This window comes from Leucopleurus acutus (genome assembly GCF_964270905.1).
Source record: "Leucopleurus acutus genome assembly, chromosome: 14".
NCBI classification, from domain to species: domain Eukaryota; kingdom Metazoa; phylum Chordata; class Mammalia; order Artiodactyla; family Delphinidae; genus Leucopleurus; species Leucopleurus acutus.
Genome location: NC_139156.1, coordinates 63,447,253 through 63,464,206, shown reverse-complemented (window position 1 = coordinate 63,464,206; position 16,954 = coordinate 63,447,253). Strand labels below are relative to the sequence as shown.

The 16,954-nt window shown below is 35.4% G+C and overlaps 1 protein-coding gene and 1 pseudogene across 4 annotated transcripts in view; both read right to left on the bottom strand.

Moving 5' to 3' along the window:
* The window catches only part of SLC25A16 (solute carrier family 25 member 16), a 33,020-nt gene that overhangs the window by 7,144 nt on the left and 8,922 nt on the right, over positions 1-16,954 (bottom strand). For all 3 annotated transcript variants that reach the window (XM_082855145.1, XM_082855143.1, XM_082855144.1), the window contains exons 3-7: positions 15,940-16,073; positions 15,161-15,224; positions 5,157-5,278; positions 4,843-4,909; positions 446-608 (exon numbers count right to left, since the gene is read on the bottom strand). In XM_082855145.1, coding sequence (XP_082711271.1) covers positions 446-608; positions 4,843-4,909; positions 5,157-5,278; positions 15,161-15,224; positions 15,940-16,073 — 550 coding nt within the window. The remainder of the gene's footprint in view (positions 1-445; positions 609-4,842; positions 4,910-5,156; positions 5,279-15,160; positions 15,225-15,939; positions 16,074-16,954) is intronic.
* On the bottom strand, positions 7,645-8,751 carry LOC309971432 (large ribosomal subunit protein eL31-like; annotated as a pseudogene). Its single transcript has one exon. The product of its transcript is annotated as a large ribosomal subunit protein eL31-like (transcript).

Below are 16,954 nucleotides of genomic sequence, written 5' to 3'. Positions count from 1 at the left end.
GCCTAGCATACTGACTGGCACAAAGTAGGCCTTCAAGATTTAGTGCAAGAGAAGTTGTACCTACACACATACACACACACACACACACACACACACACACACACACACACAATAAATAGCTCAAATTTCAGAAAACTCATACAGGCAATTCATGAGGAAATATGGATGAAAACTATAGTGTTTCTTTCTAGCTTTCTTTTTCCTTTCTTTTAAAATCCACAGAAATTGAGTAGGTTCAAACTAATTTGGTCAATTTGGCACGAAGTTATTTATAATATGCTTAAAGTGCAGGCACACTGGAAAAATGTATTAAATTAATATTTATATTTTGCAAGGGATCCTGTGTTTTAATAATCTATTAGAAAAAATAAGACAACTAACCAACGCTAAAAATCAGTATTGGATAAATGTAATGTAACTTAATTAAGTTGATGAACAAACTTACGATATTGTCTGTGCTATTGCTCCAGCAACACCACCACAAAGTAAGTTTATGTGAGTTTTCAAAACTAAGACATTAGGATTGTCTGATGAAGGTCTGCCAAGAAGGGTAGGAGCATGGGAAAGCCCAACACTCTTTAAGGTACCAAAAGTAAAAAATGAAACACCTGAAAAACAAAATATAAATTCACCACAATGCTTAACAGAGATGTGAGCTGTGAGAAGACACCATTCTTACATAATAACCAATTAACTCAATTGGTTATTATCAACCAATTAACTCAAGGGACTAACTATGCATTTCCTGATTTCCAATGTTAGGCTTAATCTAAGACAAAAAGATTTAATTAATGTTTACAAATAACCTAAAGATAACAAAATTACCACCTATAAAAAATTATACATTGGTTTTTCACACACTAATATAATGTTCAGTTCACTGAATAAAGGTAGTAGTTGAGTATAATGCCATCTTATACATGAATAGAATTGAACAGTTTTCCAAGGTTTTACATAAGTAAAAGTTAATAATGATTAATAACCTTATGTAAACATGACATATTTACAATAACAATGATGGTGATAATGTAAGGTAGAGGCAAGAAATTCAAAAGTGATAAAGCATTGTTATTTCAATTCAATGTCTAATGTTGTCTTCCAGGAAGAGTTATGACAATGAGAGACTCACCAGACACATGGAATCTAATGAATATTGAATTAAGTTATTGATAATGTGCAGTTGGTGCTGGCTGAATATTTACACGATTTTATAATAAAAGGATTAAAGTCATACATTAAAAAAATTAGCAGAACTCAAGTATACTTATCAACTAAATATTACTCAAGATATCTTGATATCTACTGAATTTTAAAAACATACTGTAAAAGATACTTGATTCTTAAGAACAAATAAGCACTAACAAAAATTCAGTCTAGGATAACACCTCAATATATGCATTTATTCTTTGTATAAAATTCTTACGATCTTATAGTATTTTATAACGATGCTATACAACTTTAGAATATTCATATACTTTTTTTTAAAGAAGTGGTTTTTAATTTTTAATTTTAATTTTATTTATTTTTGGTTGCATTGGGTTTTCGTTGCTGCACATGGGCCTTCTCTAGATGCAGCGAGTGGGGGCTACTCTTTGTTGCGGTGCACAGGCTTCTCATTGCAGTGGCTTCTCCTGTTGCAGAGCACGGGCTCTAGGCACGCGGGCCCCAGCAGTTGTGGCACATGGGCTAAGTAGTTGTGGCTCGCAAGCTCTAGAGCACAGGCTCAGTAGTTGTGGTGCACGGGCTTAGCTGCTCCACGGTGTGAGATCCTCCCAGAGCAGGGCTCAAACCCATGTCCCTTGCATTCGCAGGCGGATTCCCAACCACTGCGCCACCAGGGAAGTCCCCATACACTTTTATATATGGGAAATCTATTCTATAGACTTAAATACAGAAATTTTAACCACAGGAAAAGCTCACAACAAGGAAATTCATAGCAAATTAAACACAAGTAGAAAAAAAATAGAAATACCTTAATTATGCAGAATGGTATTCACTGAAATATGACACAATTAATAAAAATGTGAATACTATTCAGAAATATGAAAAACATTTGGGAAATGGGAAAAAATTAAGAAACAAAATTATATACATACTATAACTATGTAAAAAATGTATTTCAAAAACAAAACTGAAAACAAACAAAAAAAATTAGAAAGAGAAAAAAATATAGTAAAAAAACTAAAGAGTTCTGATTCCAGCATAATGGCAGTCTAGGTATTCTGAGGGACTTTGTCATTGCAGAACAACTATATCCATTGCTGGGCTTACAAAAAGGAAGAGAAGGTTTCCAAGAATCCCTAGCAGCACCACCTTCCAAAAATATGATATGGGGCCCACTTGGGAATTGTGGCCCATGAGAGAGTTGGAGTGACTCTACATTTTGATGGCAATAGCAGCCAAGCCATTGAGACAGATCCTGCCACAGGGCTACAGAAGATGGAATCATTGGGTCAGAAACTCAGAGGTTAAGATCAAGTAATGGACTCATAATTAAAGACCGCTCAAAAGACGTCACAAGAAATAAAACAAACAAACTAACTAAATAAAGACCATCAAGCATAGGAGGAAGCAAATAAACTTATATATTCATAAAATATTGGGGGGGGCTAAGGATTCAGAAAAATAAGCAAACAAGATAAGAAAGGAATAAAAAGAAACGTATAAAGAAAAACAGGGCTTCCCTGATGGTGCAGTGGTTAAGAATCCGCCTGCCAATGCAGGGGACACGGGTTCGAGCCCTGGTCCTGGAAAATCTCACATGCTGCGGAGCAGCTAAGCCCGTGCGCCACAACTACTGAGCCTGCACTCTTGAGCCCATGAACCACAACTACTGAGCGTGCGTGCCACAACTACTGAAGCCCGTGCGCCTAGAGCCCGAGCTCCGCAACAACAGAAGCCACCACAATGAGAAACCCGCACACCGCAAGGAAGAGTAGCCCCCGCTTGCCGCAACTAGAGAAAGCCTGTGTGCAGCAACGAAGGCCCAATGCAGCCAAAAATAAATAAATAAAACAAATAAATTTATTAAAAAGAATAAAAAAAGAAAAACGAGTGGAAATCAATAGCAAGGTAAAGAAACAAGTCCAAATATATCAATAACCACAATAACCATTAAGTATACTGTCAATTAAAAGATTTTACTGACCAGATTAAAGAAATACCCAGCTATATATATATAATGATTACAAAATAAATATCTAAAACAAAAACATGACAAAGTAGAAAATGAAAGGATGAAAAAAGATATCCCAGGCAAATATTAACTTGGATCTGGGCAAAAAAAATTATGAATGGGGGGAATTTGAACAATGACAATATACTAGATGATATTAAGGAAGTTTCATAATGGTAAGACAAATACCATAAGATATCACTTATATGTGGAATCTAAAATATGACACAAATGAACCTATCTATGAAACAGGAACAGAATCATGAACATAGAGAACAGACTCGTGGTTGCCAAGGAAGAGGGGGCTGGGGGAGGGATGGAATGGGAGGTTGGGGTGAGCAGATGTAAGCTTTTATATATAGAATGGATAAACAACAAGGTCCTACTGTCTAGCACAGAGAACTGTATTCAATATCCTATGATAAACCACAATGGAAAAGAATATATATATAAAAAAAAAGAATGTTGGGTTTCCCTAGTGGCGCAGTGGTTAAGGGTCCACTTGCCAATGCAGGGGACACAGGTTCGAGCTCTGGTCTGGGAAGATCCCACATGCTGCGGAGCAACTAAGCCCATGTGCCACAACTACTGAGCCTGCGCTCTAGAGCCCGCGAGCCTCAACTACTGAAGCCCACGTGCCACAACTACTGAAGCCCGCGCGCCTAAATCCCATGCTCTGTAACAAGAGAAGCCATCGCAATGAGAAGCCCACACACCGCAACGAAGAGTAGCCCCTGCTCACCGCAACTAGAGAAAGCCCGCACGTAGCAATGAAGACCCAATGCAGCCAAAAATAAATAAATAAAATAAATAAATTTATAAAATCAGTAACGAGCCAAAATGCCAAGTATCATCACTTTTATTGACTACTGCACTGTAGGTCCTTAGCTGCTACACTAAGATAAGATAAACATAAATAGACAAAGAAATAAGGATTTGAACAGAAGTAAGAAAAATGATGTTATTTGCACAGGATGTGATGGTCCACACAGAAAATCCAAAGCATTTACAAGTAGCATGGTAGCTGGCTATCATATCAACAAGTAGAATAATGGCTAGCTATAAAATCATATAAAAATTAAATCAAGCAATAAACTGAAAATGTAATTTTCTAAAAGACACAACAAAACTTATAAGATGTCTATGAATATATCTAACAAAAACGTCCAAGATCTGTATGCAATTTCATTCAGAATTCCAGCAAGGATTTTTGTGCAACATCAAAAAATGATTCTAAAATGCACATGGGGGCTTCCCTGGTGGCACAGTGGTTGAGAGTCCACCTGCCGATGCAGGGGACACGGGTTCGTGCCCTGGTCCGGGAAGATCCCACATGCCGCGGAGCGGCTGGGCCTGTGAGCCATGGCCGCTGAGCCTGCGCGTCCGGAGCCCGTGCTCCACAACGGAAGAGGCCACAACAGTGAGAGGCCCGCGTACCGCAAAAAAAAAAAAAAAGAAAAACGACTTACTATAAAACTGCATTCTATTATTGTTTTAAGAAGTAGCACTACAGATCACTGGGGAAAGGAGAAATTAATCAGTGACTATCCTTAGGGAGGAAAAAAGTAATTCTGGACAGATTAGGGGCTTAAATATAACATGCTAAACTTTAAAATTATTCCTACAAGAAAATGAAAAACGAAGATTTTGCCAAATTTAAAACATACCTGCATATGGAGCCATTCCTAATATAGTAGGCATCAAGCCTCTGTAAAATCCAAGGAAACCACCTTCCTTTTGAGTGAAGAAAAATTAGAAGTGAAATTACACTGGGCTTATTATGATAAATGCAAAAGAACAAAAGCATACATTATATAGGAAAAATTATTCTGGACCCACACTGAAACACATGTGTTTTCACAATTATGATTAGTATCAGTAATTATAAGTAAAACAATAACTATTCAAAACAATGACATTCAAAACATTTGCCTAAATATAAAAGGACATGTTATAGACAAGAAAAGTAAAAATGAAATACCTTTGCATAAATTGTTTTGAATGCATGAATAATTCCCGTATAAGTATGTTCCCCTTTCACCTGGAATGCTAGGCGTACTCTAACCATATCAAGAGGGTAAGTACAGATAACTGCTGTCATACCTGAAAAGAAAGCAGAAACTTAAATGTATAAGAATCATATATTATGTGTGTGTGTGTATATATATATATATATATATATACACCTTTCCTATCATTAGTAATGCTCTCAAATTATATAGTAACGACGAAAACCCAATGAAATCAAAGTAATATTACTGACAGAATTATATCATGATATTATCAGCTGAAAAACTTGTAAGTAAAAGGGTCAGTTTGTAAAATCTTTTCAAGTTCTTCCCACTGTGAAGTTATAATGTTAGCACCAAAATAGTACAGTATTAGTGGATCATGTTAGTATTTTTTAAATTCTATTACTTGTCTATTCACAGGTAAGACATCAGAAAAGAAAAACTGACTATCTCCAAAGCACTAGGCAGGATATTTGACTTTTTCCTTATTTTCTCTAATCCTAAAATGGAGAGATGCTTAACCTACCTAAGGAATTCTTTTAAAAATAAAATAAAGGCATTTTTTTTAAAAATTCAAATCATGGTCACCATTTTCTTTCTAAAATTTAGGTAAGGGTAATTCCCTGGTGGTCCAGTGGTTAGGACTCCATGCTCTCACTGTCAAGGGCCTGGGTTCAATCCCTGGTCAGGGAACAAAGATCCTGCCAGCAGAGCAGCTAGACCAAAATAAAAAAACAAAACATACAGGAATTCGATAAATAAATAAATAAATAAATAAATAAATAAAATTTACATAAATTTGTTACTGACTAAACATAATAAAAATATAAATGTCCAAGGTCATAGAAACAATTTATTTTAGGAATAAAATCTCCTGATAAACAAATTTAGTATTAAGTTCTAGATTTTCATCAATATATGATTTGAAATTCCATAAAATATCCAGATGAATTTTTTTAATATGTATTTATTTATTTGCTTATTTGTTTACTTATTTATTTATTTATGGCTGCGTTGGGTATTTCTTGCTGCGCGGGGCTTTCTCCAGTTGCGGTGAGCGGGGGCTACTCTTCGTGGCGGTGCACGGGCTTCTCATTGCGCTGGCTTCTTTTTTTTTTTTTTTTTTGCAGTACGCGGGCCTCTCACTGTTGTGGTCTCTCCCGTTGCGGAGCACAGGCTCCGGACGCGCAGGCTCGGCGGCCATGGCTCATGGGCCTAGCCGCTCCGCAGCATGTGGGATCTTTCCAGACTGGGGCACGAACCCGTGTCCCCTGCATCGGCAGGCGGATTCTCAACCACTGCGCCACCAGGGAAGTCCCCCAGCTGAGTTTTTATTTGCATCTTTTTTACTGAGGTATAGTTATGTATCAGTTATTTTTAAAATTAAAAATAATCTTCTATTTTTGTAAAGTACCAAAGAAATATATGCTCAAGGTAAAAAAATCAGAAAATAATTTTTAAATATACATATTCATCCTCCAGAAATAACCACCTAAATATATAATATTACAAACCTTTTATACAGGGGCATTTACACACATCTAAACACATACACACATTTAAAACATGACAATGGGTTTCGCTGGTGGCGCTGTGGTTAAGAATCCACCTGCCAACGCAGGGGTCATGGGTTTGAGCCCTGGTCCGGTAAGATCCCACATGCTGCAGAGCAACTAAGCCCGTGCGCGACAACTACTGAGCCTGCGCTCTTGAGCCCGTGAACCGCAACTGTTGAGCCTGTGTGCCACAACTACTGAAGTCCACATGCCTAGAGTCCATGCTCTGCCAACAACAGAAGCCACCACAAAGAGAAGCCTACACACCACAATGAAGAGTAGCACCCACTCACCGCAACCAGAGAAAAGCCCGCGTGCAGCAACGAAGACACAACGCAGCCAAAAATAAAATAAATAAAATAAATTTATTAAAAAAAAAACATGATAATGGTGTAATTCTATTTTATAGTAAATTTTTCCTACTTCACATTATATTGTGAACATCTTTCCACATGAGAAAAACATTACCTGGATGTACTATAATTTATTTAAACAATCCTCTTAGACATTTAGGTTGTCTCCATTATTTGCTACATGATATTGTAATAGTAAACAGTGCTTGGATGAATATCCTTATAACTAAATATTGCATTGTGGACTAAATTCCTAAAATAAAATTATTAGGACAATGCATAAGGCTTTTAACAGAAACTGCCTTCCAGAATGATTGTGCTGATTTATAATGTCATCCGTTAGAATATAAGTCCTATTTCTCTAACTTATCAGAAGTATTAGATAATTATTAGACAAGCAGAATATTCAATTATTAGATAATTTTTCCAACATTGGGTGGGCAAAAAAACACTCTGTTATTTTGGTTTGTTTCTCATATGACATTCTTTTTCTTTTTGGGGGGGGGGGGGGCGCGGGCAGTTTTATAACTTTCTTTGACAATCAGTGGTCAGTTCCCTTCCACATCACCTGTGTAGATTTCTGAGAGTGGTGACAAATTTTTGAAAGTGGTTACCTCCTTGGTACATAGGTAACCAACATATAGAGCTTGTTTGGTGAATCTTCATCATCATTATGTTTTCTGGACAACTGCACACAGATATGGTAGGGGATATTCCTCCTATCTTTGGCCCAGACAGCTTTGTTAAGCATAGTGTCAATGAGCACATCGGGAGTTCCCATCTCCTTGCTGGCCAATTTCTGGATCTCTTTGAGTACCTGAAGGGCACACACTTGAAGTCCACTCCAGGGATGTGCTTGTGAATGTTATGGTGTACTCCCTGGTCACGACCTGGTTGGTGAGCAGATCGACGCTTCGTCTCACCACCCTTCTTTGCAGGAACCATCCTGCCAGGCCCAGTTGGAAAGGAAGAGCTTGAGGTATTGTCAAGACTTTCTTTTTCTCTGTAGGCTTTTAACATGATAATTTCATCTTTTTATTAGTCTTACCAAATGAAAATATAATTTTTTTGCCACAACTTCGGCCTACAATAGCATACTAGGCATAAAAGTGGCAATTTAAGTGATTTCTGTATTCTTAACCTAATTTAACTTTTTAGTTTTAATTTTTTTGACATTTTATTATTATTACTATCATTATTATTATTATTATTTTGGCTGTACCACATGGCTTGCGGGATCTTAGTTCCCTCTCCAGGGATCGAACCTGTGCCCCCTGCAGTGGAAGCACAGAGTCCTAACCACTGGACTGCCAAGGAAGTCCCAGTGTTAAATTTTTAATATTTGTTTAATATTATTTAAATAGACCTGAGATACCTTACCCCACTCACTTAGCAAATGCTGCTGTAACTTGCATCCATTTTTATTAGCCCAAACTTAAATCTACACTAATTTTCAGAGCTTCGGCCACTCTCCCAAAAATCTAAATCAGTTCACCACTCCTTATACATGGATTAGAAAACAATGTTCTTTATGTTATTATCTAGGTATCTCTCATGGCATCTCTACCTGGGTGATTATAACATTATCTCTGAGCTAAAAATCTACACAGTTAATATACTGTTAATACTTTAATGCAAACAAATGCAACCCTTCATTCTCTCCCCCCCCCCCCCCCCCCCCGCTTAGTTTTCTCTTGAGAATGACCTCAATTACTTTAGACAATGAGCCGAAAGTCAGTTTGAATATGTTTAATTTTAAAAGCAAGGAATACTTTGTATCAAGATTAGCCTAATGGTACTCCGAACAGGTTAGACTCATAGAAGAAAGGCTGATTTATGATTCACTTATCTGTGATTTAGCTGTAAGTGATATTTTAAACCTTCCTTTTTTTAGTTTGCACATAATAATAAAGACTGTCTACTATGTGCCAAGCACACCATACCAGGCACTTTACAAATACCACCTCTAATCCTCAAATACCAAGTACCACCAACAATCCTACAAGGTAGAAAATTGAGGCTCAAAGTAGTTAAGTGAGTTGACCAAATTCACAGTTTCTGTATCACAGAGTAGAATTTGAGACTAAATTTTCTGACTCATATCACAACATATATTGCCTTCCCTGTAATTTTCTTTTCTCAAACATTTACTTAGTACTTTCTAAACTTAAATTTTTAGTTCAGAAATTCCATCAGTTCAGTGATTAGAAATGTCAGTCCCTCATTTCAGCCGATTTGATTTTGAGCTGTACATCTGAGCCATTTGTTTTCAAGCTATTCATTTTCAAACTTGTTTTTTATTTAACTTGTTTTTTATCTATTGGTATTCAAACCAGCCATGTCTGGCAGCCAAGGCAGTGACTCTTCTAAATGGCCTCTTTGAAGCTGAATCTAAACTAATACAGTACAAATGTGATGTTCCTAAGACAAGGTTTGGCAATAATATCACATTTAAGTCACAGCAAATACCTTATTATCCAGATATTTATAAAACTACATATTTCGCAGCTTGGTTTAATTTTTTGCAGCTTGTGCTAAATATTTTGCAAGGGAAAATTTTACAAAATAAAATGAGGAGAGATTATCTATAAACTAGTTCCATGTTTATTGAAAATGGTTCATATTAAGGAGTTTAACAAATATAGAAAAGAATCAAAAGGCTGACCATTTTAAGGCTTGATCATCCTGACACAATTTGAACATCAGATTTTGCTAGGATTTGCCCAGATCATCACTATTCATTTTTTTTTTTTATGCTTCTGTACATTTTTACAACTCCCATATTTTTTTTCTACTCCCTATCTGGATCACTTTCGTCTTGCCTCTCCTATTTGTTCTCCCGACTCCATTTATTTCTTCTTTCCTTCTCACATGCTCCAAGCCTTCTCATTGTCTTCTTACTGGTTTCAGGTGGCTTAACATGAAATAACTGAATTAACAAAGTGATCAAAACGGTAAATTGGTAGAAAATGGAAATGGAAAATGGAAATTTCTGGACATCCAGAAATTTCTAAAGGTAAAGGAGGCATTAGTTTAAAAGCTGTAAGACCATGAGTCAGGCTGAGGAACTGGCATAACCTAATTGTACATCAGAGAATGGTAAAAATAATGCCAATGATTACTATAATGCTAAACTGATGATCTAGTTTTACAATTTTTCGGCCAGTTTACTTCACTATGTTTTTATATGGTATATTTCTTTTGAATTTGAGCAATCAAATCTTCCTAAAGAAAAACAAAACCTTTTAACCAGGATGTTTAAAACTTTCAAAGTTTGGGCTTCCCTGGTGGTGCAGTGGTTGAGAGTCCGCCTGCCGATGCAGGGGACACGGGTTCGTGCCCCGGTCTGGGAGGATCCCACATGCCACGGAGCGGCTGGGCCCGTGAGCCATGGCCTCTGGGCCTGCACGTCCGGAGCCTGTGCTCCGCAACGGGAGAGGCCACAACAGGGAGAGGCCCGCGTACCGCAAAAAAAAAACAAACAAACAAACAAAAAAAAACAGCTTACAAAGTTTTTTGTTGCTGTTGTTCACTATTTCTAAAAACAACTCAGTGATTTAAATGTAATTTTAAAATTTAGAATTTAGCAAGAAGATTTTTAATAATTTTGTACTCCGATAAATCTTGAAAACTCCTTAAGATTTTAAATGTTTTTTTTTAAAAAAAAGATTTTAAATGTTTATTTATCCTTGGAATAAGTGGGAGGTGAGAACTATTCTTCTGATAGTCATATTTTACCCTTCACTCTAAGTATAAAATTATGAAGCCCTCTACAGGCTGGATTTAGACTTTCAAAAGCTGTAAAAGTCTAAAAGCCCTAAATACAGAAAAGATTGTGACATCTTATATTGTTCAAACGAAAAACAATAATGCACTGTAAAGTAAGTTTGAGGATATCCAACTAAGTTCTTTTTTTAAACATTTATTTATTTATTTATTTGGCTGCGCTGGGTCTTAGTTGCAGCACGCGGGATCTTTTAGTTGCGGCATGCGGGTTCTTTAGTTGCAGCATGTGGGATCTAGTTCTCTGACCAGGAATCAAACCTGGGCCCCCTGCATTGGGAGTGCAGAGTCTTAGCCACTGGACCACCAGTAAAGTCCCTCCAACTAAGTTCTGATTCACTTCATGATGACTATGTCAATGCTTTTTAAAAATACCACACCATTAAGTTCCTTTTTCTCCACACTCTCTCCAGAATTTATTATTTATAGACTTTTTGATAATAGCCATTCTGACTGGTGTGAGGTGATACCTCATTGTGGTTTTGATTTGCGCTTCTCTAATAATTAGCGATGTTCAGCATCTTTTCATTTGCCTGTTGGCCATCTGGATGTCTTCTTTGGAGAAATGTCTATTTAGGTCTTCTGCCCATTTTTTGACTGCGCTGTTCATTTTCTGAGGAATAAGGAATTCAAGTGGCTGGCTCAAGAAATGTAACAAGCCGCTGGCATGGAAAGTTTAATAACATTCCCCCATACTTATGGAGGACCTCAGATCTTTCAGAATGTTTTCACAGAATTCTTTACTCTGACCCTTAGAACAACTAAGAAAGAAAGGGAGTTGAACAATCATAAGTTCTACTTTAACAAATGGATAAATGAATTATGGCAGGCTCAGATGACCTGCCCATAGTCAAAGGACATGTATGTAATGGAGGCCAGCCACAATCCCAGGCAGTAAGTGTTCTGTCCATTTGACCTCCCAGCCTTACGCCAAGCACTAAACTAGAGCAGACCAGAAATGGCCACAAGCAGAACTCAGCTCGTTGCTTCTGGTTTCTGACAACTTCCTTCTTTTTCCTCTTCTCTATCCTGTCACTCTTAGTTTCATAGGAACTGGCAGATCAAGATTTATTTCAAACAAGTGAAACATACAGAAAGAAAGGAGAAGGCCTTCCTTAAATATACAAACCTTGATTCTCAGTCTCTAGTTTTTCCTTTTTGAATGACTGAGATTCAACATGTACTGAATTGTAGTTGTAGGATGAGGGAAAAGGCTGAAGTTCAAAAAAGCTTTAAAATAAGCTCTGTTGAAATGATCATGAAAAACATACCATTTTTAATTTTGGCAAATATAAAATTTCCAAACTTATGTTCAAAGACCACCAAAAGTACAGAAGCAAAGATACCAGATATAAATAAAATTAACCAGAACATTTATTTCAACTGTTTAAAATCATAAAAGCAAAATGTAAATTATAATTACTTAAACATGGTAATAAAAAGAGAAATATTGGTTAATGGAAGCACTAGTCTTATCTATAATAGCTAGAATTTTTTTAACCTTTTCTTTAAAAATTAAAATTTATACTTGAAGTTCCTTTGGTTTATTATTATTTTCTAGTGTATATTGAAACCTTGATGTTAACACGTCTTTCATTTCAGAAATATGAACACGCTAGTCAAGAAATAATCAAGTGCCACGAAAAGGAAATAATACAAAGTCTTTAGGATTTTACTCACATTCATAATCCTACTTCATCTTTCCTACAACCCTAAAAGAAAGAATTTGACCTGTCACTTATAAAATCAAATTTAAGAGACAAAAAAATTTTTAAGTGATGTAAGAAATCATAAATTTTAAGATTTGGAAACCTTACTAAAATTTTCCTTCAGTAAAATGAGAGATAATCATAGCACTTTCCTCACAGTATCTTTCTGTGAACTACATGTCAAGTACTCAAAGATTACATGGCAAGTGCTCAGGTCTGTGAAGGGTACAAAGCAAGTGAACAATACATGCTAGCTAACGTTACTCACCAGCACTGCCATGCCAGGGTAAAATACTAAAATATTTCTATAGCAGTTGACAAATAGCTGTTGCTCCAGCTTCCAAGATCTCCCACATCATGACTCTGGTAGTCTCTTCCCCAACCAGAGCTCCCACCACCACCACATACTGTGTCCTGATCCAGCCATGAAAAAGTTAGTTGGAGGCTTTCAGAGCCTGTCCTATTTGTTAGTACCTCTACGGTTGGTTTGCTAAATATTTTAGATAATATTCCTGGTTACTTTTAATACTTATTGATCTTGGGTCAGTCTGCCAGAAGTCAAAAAGAGTTAAATAAACATTGCGTAAGGCAAAACCATGGATAAGGTAGGTCAAGTTGGACATTATAAATCTAGGTCCAAAAAACTCAACTGAAATCCTACAAACTTTGTGATAACCACATAGTTAAGATTTTGATATACCACCTTCCAATGGTCTTATTTCCATTAGCAGAAATAAAAACTGTTAACGTGTTGGTTTATAACCTTGCAGATGTTTCTTTAATGAATATTTACATATGTATTTACTTTTTAAAAACCAAAATATGATATAGCATATTAAACATTCTCTTCTGTAACTTCCTTTCTTTCTACATATGATGTAAACATCCTTCTCTGTCAATAAATACAATTCTACAAATGTACAAAAAAATCTAGTACTGGAAGTATAGAATTCTGACATGGATTTTTTTTTTTTACCACTCTTCTATTGCTACATACTTAAATTACCTTTTGGTGTGAGAAACAAAAAAACAATGAAAATCTAACATTTTAAAAAAAATCAATATAAAAAAAAGTTTTAGTGGAAAACATGAATAAATGTTTTTATCTTAGAATCGGGAAGGCATTTCTCAACACAATTCAAAAAATTTTGAAGCCATAGAGGAAAAGACTAACCCATTTGGCTATGTAATATTTCTATATGGGGGGGAACTTTTGGATGATTTTTCCAAAAAAATCACAAATAAGGTTAAAAGACAAATCTAGAACTGGGAAATAAAATAATAGCAATATTTGACAGAAAAAATAAATAATGTCCTAATTCCCAAACTCATAAAAATGAATATTTAAAGAATAGAAACAATTCAAGGCTGAAAGTAAGAAATACAAATGGTCAATAAACATTTGAAAAGCTGACCAAGCTTACTCATAATTAATTGCCAAATACTAAAAATTTAATAAGGCCCAGTGTTGATATGGTATGTAGGGGAAAGGGCTACTGAAAGCATTAAGGAGATCAGTTGTTTGCAAAGGTCTATCAAAAATTAAATACAGGGCTTCCCTGGTGGCGCAGTGGTTGAGAGTCCGCCTGCTGATGCAGGGGACACGGGTTCGTGCCCCGGTCCGGGAAGATCCCACATGCCGCGGAGCGGCTGGGCCTGTGAGCCATGGCCGCTGAGCCTGCGCGTCCGGAGCCTGTGCTCCGCAATGGGAGAGGCCACAACAGTGAGAGACCCGCGTACCGCAAAAAAAAAAAAAAATTAAATACACATATCCTCTGATAAAGTAATTTCCCTTCTGAAAATTATTCTACAGATATATTCACACAAGTACAATGTGTTATTTGCAAAACAAAAATTTTAAGTATCCCAAACGTCAATCAATAGGGGACTGAGTAAATAAATAATGGGCTATTTTTACCGTAGAATATAACACAGTTCTTCACAAAATTAAGAAAGATCTATGTACTGATACAGAAGAGAGTCCTAAGATAACTATAAAAGTTCTAATCCTATAGAATAGTATTGGAAAAAAGCACACATAAGAAACTGCTAACAGTGATTGCTTCTAGGGAGCAGAACTATTTTCATTGTATAGGAATATGTATTACTGTAGTCATTATAATTTTTTAAATTTTTTGAAAGAAAAAAATAAACATTTCCAGAAGGAGAACTGTCAAAGGGAACGTATGATTTTCACATAGCTGTAAGTTTAGACTACTCCTTATATCTCCTACTGTAAAACACTCTGAGTTGGGATATTAATGATTTCTTGCATAATTGAGCATAGGAAGATAACAAATGTGTGCTACTTAATCAATGTCACACATATTACCTAAAGCAAATTAAGTATTTTAATAGAAAATTAATTTGCAGAAATAAAATATACCCACTCTTGTATAGCACAGGGAACTATATTCAATATCCTGTGATAAACCATAATGGAAAAGAATATTAAAAAAAAAGAATGTCTCTATGTGTATAACTGAGGCACTTTGCTGTACAACAGAGATGGCACAACATTGTGAATCAACTCTACTTCAATTAAAAACAAAAAATTACCCACTCCTCTTACCTGCCATGGACCCAGCCATTAATCTGTGTACATGACCAGAAACTCCCAGTTTTGTAGTAATTAACTAGAAACCAAAAACATCAAATTATGCACTTTTACAGAAGCAATCTTGCCAAATGTACTATATTACACATTGATGACCACAAATACTCAAAGTGTGAATGGGAGTAGTAGGAATAAAATGCTACTATAGACAGTGAAGTCTTGATACTGCTTACTTTTCATTTTAAGATACCCTATGATAATTTTTTAAAAATTATTCTTAGGATACCCTATGAAATTTAATTCATTAAACTCCTTTCTGTGTTAAGATATTTGAGAGAATAAACTTTCAGTCAGCCAGAAAAGAGAAACTTAGTATGATGGGAAAAGCTGTTAACTTACAGCATTACTCAAAAACAGACTTTCACAATATGGTCTCACTAGTTTATTTAATAAGAAAATCCAGTGTTCCTCTCCTACAACTGAGAAACAAAAAGCATATCAAAAAGCTATTAATATTTTATGGATTTATTATTAGCTACTTGAAGGATACTTTGGCTCTTCTTCGTAAGTATAAACATAAACAATTTACTAAAAAATGACTAACAATCCTGGAACAGATAACTCCAAAACCAAGTTATATTTAAAAACTTAAACTATCACAAGCCTTAGTCCTTCAAAAGGCATTACTTTATCCATTCATCCAAAGTAACTTTAAAGGTCAAAGCAAATGTCTTGTCAATTAAGTACGATATTCAAAGACACAAAAGAGGAAAACAAGATAAAGTTTCAGGTACCGTTTTATAATGCTCAAATGCCATAAACTGGATTGCACCATAAGGAAAAATTCGAATCATCATTGCACCATTCCCTTTATACAATCCAAGGTATCCCTCCTTTTGGGGAACAGCACGCAATGTAGAAAATACTCCTATTTTTAGAAAGATTTTTAGAAGAAAAATACTATTAAAACAGAGAAAACTACCTAAATTCAAATTTTCATGACAATCACAGATAAAGATTACTATGCCATCATTCATGATATAATTTTGCTTGAGGAATTACATGAATAGTAATTTCTGTATAACAGTTAAAGCTACTTAAAATACATCATATGTCCAAATTATGTAAATATTCCTCATGTAAAAATATAAAACATACTATAGCAAGAACAGCTACAAATTATAGTAAATTATATTTATAATTATTGTAAATTAATTAACCTCTAGCAACCTAAAAGAATATTAATAGAAATATATTCAACATCCAGATAATACACTGTGGATGACTATCTGGTAGGACGAAGGAAGGTTTCCCAGACTGACCCAGACACCTGTGTGGTTTGTTTACGAAAGAATCTGCTAAATAAAAGAAACAAATAAAAAACCTACCAATTAAAAAACTATTTAAATTGGGGGGCAAATTTTCATTAGTAGTACACTTTAATTAGGAATAGAGATAAACAAAGGCCTGAGTTCTGATCCGATATACTGATATGTTTATTATTCTAATAATGTCAATCACTAATCCTATTTGCAGTACAGACTTCTACATTCCATTATTAAACTATTTAAATTCCAATATTAAACTATTTAAATTCAGGTTCCTTTCCAAATTTTTCAAACAAAAATCAGATCAAATATGAAGGTAAATCACTGGGCTCATTTCGAATTTTAGAATTCAAGTAACCTTTTGATCCCTTCGCAGAAATCAAAACTGTAGGTACTTACTAACATCCAAGAAAAGATATACTCTAAAAGCATTTTTAATAAGCAGATATCTAAGTGGACTAATAATGTATTAAAAAGAATT